The 7,804-nt window shown below is 41.1% G+C and overlaps 1 protein-coding gene across 4 annotated transcripts in view; it reads left to right on the plus strand.

The window, feature by feature from the left end:
- The window catches only part of LOC108798239 (tyrosine-protein kinase ZAP-70), a 52,100-nt gene extending 47,467 nt beyond the window's left edge, over positions 1–4,633 (plus strand). For all 4 annotated transcript variants that reach the window (XM_018569971.1, XM_018569973.1, XM_018569972.1 and 1 more), the window contains 3 exons: positions 135–275; positions 754–866; positions 4,502–4,633. In XM_018569971.1, the coding sequence (XP_018425473.1) occupies positions 135–275; positions 754–866; positions 4,502–4,619 (372 nt within the window). In that variant the 3' untranslated portion in view covers positions 4,620–4,633. The remainder of the gene's footprint in view (positions 1–134; positions 276–753; positions 867–4,501) is intronic.
- The last annotated feature ends 3,171 nt before the right edge of the window (positions 4,634–7,804 follow it).

Below are 7,804 nucleotides of genomic sequence, written 5' to 3' on the forward strand. Positions count from 1 at the left end.
TTTTTTTTTTTTTGTTAGATCTTTATTTTCATTACAGGTTCACTTTAACTACATTATTTTTACTTGCTGTCCTTTTCAATATCATTGATTAGAAATTTTTATAAATTAATCATTATTTGTTTCTATAATTCTAGGCTAAGGCAGGTGGCAAATGGCCTTTAAAGTGGTATGCTCCAGAGTGTATACAATACCATAAGTTTTCGAGTCGTAGTGATGTATGGAGCTTCGGGGTAACCATGTGGGAAGCATTCAGCTATGGACAAAAACCTTACAAGGTAAGGGTTTGCCGTCAGGGCCGGATGTACTCTCCTTGCCGCCCCAAGGCCAGGTTCCACAATACAACCAATCCCCCCCCGAGTGCCGCCAACCCCCCGTCCCAATCAATTGTGAATGGCAACCAGATAGCAGGTGGGGGGGGGGGTGTATTGTGGAACCTGGCCTTGGGGCAGGGCTAGTTTCAATTTTTTTTTATTGTTTCTTTATTTTTATTACTATTTATTTTTTTATTCAATTATTTCTTCTTATTTTTGTAAATAACATTGATTGACGTCGGTGGATTCATACCTCGCGCCCTATATCTGACAGCTGGGGGGAGGAGTTGCGGCCTGCCGCGACGTGATTGGCGGCCTTGTGGGAAATCCGGGCCTGTTTGCAGAGTACATTAACTTCACATATTTAAACATCTGGACCTTTAGAAAGATTATTCAGAAACTAGCTACTTTTATACACTCACCTTCCTTTTTTGTATTGCAGAAATTAAAGGGCACTCAAGTCATTGAATTTATTGAGAAGAAAGAGCGTCTGGCATGCCCCGCGCAATGTCCTAAAGAAATGTATGAGCTTATGTTGGACTGCTGGATCTACAAGTGAGAGAATACCTATAACCTACAGACTATCTTTACTCTATTACTGACTTATACATTATATCACCTCTGCCCCAAATAACAACCCTTTTTTATCTGTTCATTATTACTGAGGCAAGACTGATGTACTGAGGGATGTTTTAGTTACAGGTGGAGTCTAGTGGGCGGAGTCATCCACCTGCTTCTTAAATCTCTCAAGATACTTTGGGGAGGTCCTACTTCTCCTGCTATATTCTACACCATATAAAATAATTTAAATACTGAACAGTGAGAGTGAGATCCCTCAACAAGGTATTGGAAGTTATGCAGGCCTGGAAATTCAAGCTCAGAAATCTCGCCACAGAAACCCCCATGAGATTAATCTTCAGATATCTATCAAAACCTGAGTTTGGGTGGAAAAACTTTTTAAATCATATATAGTCTATATACAATCTTATAACTTTTTGACCATTTACATTTCAAGGGAGCTTTTAGTTTCCTTTTGATAATTCAGGGGGTTATTCACAAAACTGCCAAAGGCAGCCGAGTGAATAACCCAGCCGAAGTGCAGTGAGACGAACTACGTCGGGCTATTCCCTTCTGGCTTGTACGGCTGATTTAAAAAAAAGTTGAAAAAATATTTTTAAAAATGTAAATAAAAAATTAAATTAAAAAAATAGAGAGTAAAAAAAAACAATTGGGCGGAGCTAGTAGTGACATCTAGCTCTGCCCAACTGTTTCCTATTTGCCGGCACCGGCCAATGAATAACAACTGGGTGGAGCTGGCCGTGACGTCACGGCCAGCTTCGCCCAGTTGTCATTGTTTAATGACAGATTACGCTGATCTGTAATTCCAACTGGGCGGAGCCAGCTGCGAGATCGCGGCTGGTTCCACCCAGCTGTCATTTGCGGGACGAAAGGCCGGCCTTCGGTAGGCCATTCGCCCCGCTTTGGCTGTCACTTCGGCTCACTTGGAGGTCACTTCGGCTCAGTCAAGCCGAAGCATATGCCTTCGGCTCGGCTGAGCCGCTCGACCCCCTTCGGCTGCTGTAGGGCTATAGTGAATAGCCCGTAGAGCAGCCCTTATGTTTGTAACGCTCGAGGAATGGGGGCTGATGAGTTTTATAGATCACAGCCACGGATGTCTGTCAATCACAAGTATGAATAGGAATCTTTACTCAAGTTCCCCTCAAGCCCGTGGAAGGCACTTAAGCACAGTCGAAGCTATCATAAGGGTAAACAGTCATTAAGGCAGAACGGTAGAAAAAAAAGTAACTATAGTAAGAGCTCTCTGAATACACAGTAGCAGCTTGAAGTGTCTTTGCTTTAGAGAGTTAGTGTCCAGGAACAGGTGTAGTTAGATATCACCTGCATGCATGGCAGTTGATTACATAGAGTCAATGAATAGAGAACGTTTTAGTGAAACAAAACTTTACACTTTGTGAAACAATTAATGTTCATTGTATTTGGTATTGAATAGACATGTGCACTGCCAAAAAATTTGTTTAGTTTCGTTTCGTTTTAAATTCGGATTTGTGTTTTTTCGTTTTTCAGGATTCGGGTGTGAAAGTCAATTCGGATTCGGAATTCGGATTCGGACGAAATTCGGTAGCGTTAGTACGAACGTTCGTTTTGTTTTCTGTTCTTATTCGTTTCTTATTCGTTTCGTTCATTTGCAGCAAAAGTGACATTTGAGGGGGAAAAAATATTTTTCTCCTTCTCTAATGTCACTTTGCTCCAACGAACTAAACGAATAAGAAACGAATAAGAAACGAATAAGAACAAAAATGAAACGAACGTTCGTACGAACGCTACCGAATTTCGTAAATGGAAATTCGGATTCGTTTGCATTCGTTATGTCTGTAATTCGGAATTCGGATTCATCCGAATGTCCGAATTTCCGAAAATTCGTCCGAATTTCGATTCGGAACGAAATGAATCGCACATGTCTAGTATTGAATAAGGTGATACTTGCAGTCACTAGGCACCGGTGTGTAGTGTAGTGAGCAGGTAGTGAAATCCTGGATGAATCCCAGAGTAGTAGTGCTTAGCGGAAAGTCCTGGAGACTGTGCAGCAGATGGTTGCTAATGGCAACTGGAGAGATCTGGAGCAGCATGTAGGTGGACACAGCAATGAGGTGTGAGGCACATCCAGTCAATAAGGAAGAGTTGGTGGAACAAAGGATCCACAGGTGTTATGGAAGGTGTAATGCTCGCTCAGGGTTAGTAGCAGGGTATGAGGAGGTTCAGCAGTAGCCGGGATGTTGCCTAAGCACATGGAGGCAGAGTCTCTATGTCCAGCGTCTGCATTTGCTGCATGAACACAGGACAAGAAAACCTTGTGGTTTAAATCAGCAAGGAAGGAGGAGAGTTGTGATGTCGTCAGCAAGGGGGGGGGGAGTCAAGGCAAGTATGTTACAATGTTTGACTGAACCGAAGGGCTCCTGCGGCCGAAGAGAGCTGAAGGATCAGGCAAAAGATCAGCCAAAGCTACGGCTGGATCCTTCGGCTCCTACGTGAATAACCCCCTTAGTTTCAGCTCCCCTTTCATAGTAAAACAAAGTACTATTTTGTAAGGAATTATGAGTTATTATGAAATATGTGATACCCCACGAATCTAACTGTGCTCTTACTGGGTTATGTATTAACTGTCTTTCTTCCCTCCAGTTTGAAGTATTGGTTTCAGCCTTCTGCAAGACACAGGAATAACAAGTGTGCAAACCTTAGCAAGAAGCTGCCAGGCTTTAGCCTAGAAAATGTCTTGTGTGGGAGTCTATCGCCACAGTGGCTCCTGAGATGTACTGTAGTGCTCATATAAATGAATAGTGATGCCTGCGTCTGTGCCTGTAACAGCTCTGTGTACTGAAAGTCTAGGTTAGAAAACATAGAACAATGTGACTACATGTAATGTCAGACAGTAGCATAACTTGACCAGTGACTATGGGAGGGGAAGATTTTGAAAGAGGGACTCTGCTTGTAGGTATCGGGTGACCACTTCTATGAAACTAAAAAACTCTCTTTAAATTCAAATGTAACACTTGGTAAGTGCAGGTAAGTCTTTTGAACCAAAAACCAGTTCTAAGAATGCAGAATCTTGGCCATTCTATTGTACCAATTGGTCTAAAGTGCAAATAAGAAAAAAACATGTGTAATATGCATTTAATACGAATATGTGACAAGAATTGAAAGTATCATGACAAGCCTTGCCTGGATGAGTGCTAGAAGTTATGTGCTTATATATTTATCCTAATTGTACTGTTCTACTTGCCTAAATATAATGTCATACTGGCGTTGTAACAACAATTTGTAGCAGCTTACAGAGTCTCTCCCCTTCTTTGCGTCAGAAAAATAAATGAGGTGCTGCAAAAAAATCCAGGCAATTTTTATCTCAATCACTAAATGATTGCCTTTTTTGCAGCATTTGATGCTAGCTCCAGAATCACCAATTTCAATAGCTAAACTTGTGATCCAGCACAACTGATGATGACGATGGCACACCAGTAATTTGTAGCTCCTTATATAAGCATTATAGTAAGCTACAGAAGCAAATCTATAGCTTGCTGTAGAAACAAATAAGCAGAGATGTGTAACTGCTGCAAAGCTGCTAAGGTGACATGGCTCTAAATTATGTTAATGAGCTATCCATTGTACCCACATAGGATGGACGATCGGCCAAATTTTGAGAATGTGGAAAACCGGATGAGACTATATTACTACAGTGTTGCTGACAAGACCGAAGATCCAACTCCATCTTCATCTAAAGAAAAGACAGTCTGAATATATCTTAATAATGGAAAAAATTAAAGTCCTTTTACTCAAAATAAAGAATATTGTTGGTGGACACTTCTCTGACAAGTAACTCGTTATATTTATATATGGAAATTATGTTATTTACAGTATATCTAGTCCTTTTTGTTCCTGTACCGTTCACACTCAAGCAATGCCATTCAATAATTTGTCTGAAAGTAATGCTACCTTGTATACAGTGCTCAGGTCATGTGAATGATTTCTATTTAATACATTTACTGGATTTGTTTGGTCAACAATAGCCGATTCCACTGTTTTCACTTTATCTAGGCAATAGACAATTTACTCTCATTCTTAAAATTGCTATCTTCTCTACATATTGCTTTGGACTTTTGTACGAGGGCATTCCCAGGGCAAATGCTGACTTTTGCATTCAAACGCAGATCAAACATATTCACTGGAATGCAAAAGGCTACATTTGACTTGGTTTTATAATACGATTAAGGTAAATGGGAATCTGTTGACCTGTGTTTGAAGTTCTGAAGAAATATAAGTATAGATATCTACAGTTTTTGACCAAACATCAAATCATCAAATATATTTAGGGGGTTATTCACAAAGCTGCCAAAGGCAGAAGTGTGAATAACCGGCCCAAACGCTGTTCGGCTATCACTTCAAGCTTGTACAGCTGATTTCAGCCGGCTGAAATCAGCTGTACATCAGCTTGCTTCAGGCGGGTTTGGGTCGGCTGAACATGCTCAGCATGTTCGGCCGACCCGAAGTGCAGAAGGAGTTCTCGCTGCTGTTCGGCCTATTCTTATAGATGCCGAACAGCAGTGAGTGAATAGCCGAACGCTGTTCTGTCATTTGGATGAGAGCTGAGCAGAGTCGGCTTTCATATCACCGCCAGCACTGCTAAGCTCTCATCGTACTGACAGATCAGCGTCCCTGGTTATTTGGTAACCAGATAAAGATGGAATCGTAACTGAAACTCGGCAGAAAGATCAATGAAGGTAAAACTAAAGAGGTGTACGAGCTGCCCGATCACCCCGGATGTGTCCTCATGCAGTCCAAGGATCAGATCACAGCAGGGAATGCAGCCAGGAAGGATCACATGGAGGGTAAAGCCTCCATCTCCAACTGTCATTACACTGAGAACCCGGCGTTCTCAGTGTGTAATGACAGATCATCATCCCTGGTGACCAGGGGACGCTGATCTGTCTCTGCAAGTGGCCGGAGCCAGTCGTGAGATGACAGCTGGCTCCGCCCAGCTGTCAGTAGCCGGCTGCTGGCTGGCCAATGGCCGGCCGTTCGGCCAGCTTCGGCTTTCACCTTGGCCCAGTCTAGCCGAAGCATATGCCTTTGGCTCTGTTGAGCCGCTCCGTCAACTTCGGGAGTGTATAGTGAATAACCCGTACAGCAGCCCTCCAGTACTGAACCGAAGGGGTCCTGGGGCTGAAGCTAGCCAAAGGATCAGCCGAAGCGACGGCTAGATCCTTCGGCAGCTTTGTGAATAGACCCCTTAGTATATTAAAGTCATACATTCAGACTGTTGTAATGTGATGCTAAGGACATATTGGGTGTTGAAAGATTGAGTAAATATTATTTTAATATTGGCTTCCAGGCCATATTGTATTTTGCTATTGTAAAGATCCATTCCAGTTACTGTCAGCTGCCGTCCTCCTCTAGCCCTTCTTGCCTGTCCTGTGTGTCATTAAAGACTGTACATATTAAAATTTGGGAGCATTTTCTGACAATCATTCTGAGTTGTCAGCTGCTACAAGTGCTCAGACTGGAATATACACGAAGAACTGTGGAACAGAGGCTTTGGGTAGTATTTACATATTGCCTTCCCCTGACTATTCTTTCCTTGAATTGGTTAGGTAGAAGCCTTCGTCAGTTTTTTTTTGTTTCGTTTTTTACCTTTTGTAAAAATGTTTTTGTTCCTGTAGTAAAGTTGCTTAATATAGTTGGTTATCAGTAACATGTGTTTGGAAGAAGGGAACTAAAAATAAATCTTTCAGGAAACTAAAAATAATGCCACCATTGTTGACTTGTTTATGGAGGTTTATGCTTAAGGGCTGTCTTCCATATCCTTATTACTTTGACCTGGAAACAGCATCACATTGTGACATAAGCATAAGAACATCTATAAAGCTTGTACCCTCAAAAACAAGTTGGCAGTGTCAGCTCCAATATTTACATAGTTACATAGTTACATAGTATTTGAGGTTGAATAAAGACATTAGTCCATCAAGTCCAACCTATTAGGATCTCATTCTAGGAGTACCCGTACCAATATTTCTCTCCTGATACCTTCCTCTAAGTCCTGGAAAATAAATAATCCTCAATAAATGATATATAGTTATGGGTCACATACAAAGAAAGAGCATTGAGCTCGGCTTCTGAAAACAACATACTGTTTATAAATATAGATTTGATGCACATTGAAGGAAACATGGTTGCTATGCACTTTTCTTTGCTATTTTTGCATTTATTACTTTTATGAAGAATTCTGAATTGGTCAACATCATGTGATTTTGATGTCAACTGTAAAAGAACAATGAATACATTTTATCACTAAGGGACTTTGCTCAAGCACCATTGGTAGCTGTTGTGATTGGTTAGTGGTTGTCTAAAGTACATTTTCTATTTTTATGTAAGATAAAAATTAAATGCGTATAGCATTAAAGACATCAGTCCTGGATTTTTATAAAGTATTTGGCACTTAAGTTATCTGATCCTATCACGCCCATATTTCATCACCTACCTAAAGTGCATAAAGCAAGTGCCAGAAAAGAAGGCCGTCCCATTGTGGCAGGGATTGGATCTATGTTGGAGAAATAAAGTCAGTGGGTTGATTATCATCTACAACTCCTTGTTAAGCGACTTTCGAGTTGTATTCAGGATACCAAGCACGTATTATGCACCATCAGATATGTGGAATGGAAGGAGAAATACAGTTGGATTACTGTTGGTGTTAAAGTTTTGTAGTCCTTCCACATAATCTGGTGATAGTGGCTCTAGGTTTCCATCTGAGTAGATAGCCATTATACCTTAGAACTGAAGGAATTTCTTGCAGAAATATGGGGCCTCTATTAAGGCAAAATGTTCCCCCTCTTTGGCAAATCTATATATGAGACAGTGGGAGGAGAGATTTATTTTCTCCTCCCAAAATCCCTTTCGCAAATAAATTCAGTGCTACAGCCATTACA

The sequence above is a fragment of the Nanorana parkeri genome, unplaced genomic scaffold (assembly GCF_000935625.1).
Source record: "Nanorana parkeri isolate BGI_ZX_2015 unplaced genomic scaffold, ASM93562v1 scaffold1436, whole genome shotgun sequence".
NCBI classification, from domain to species: domain Eukaryota; kingdom Metazoa; phylum Chordata; class Amphibia; order Anura; family Dicroglossidae; genus Nanorana; species Nanorana parkeri.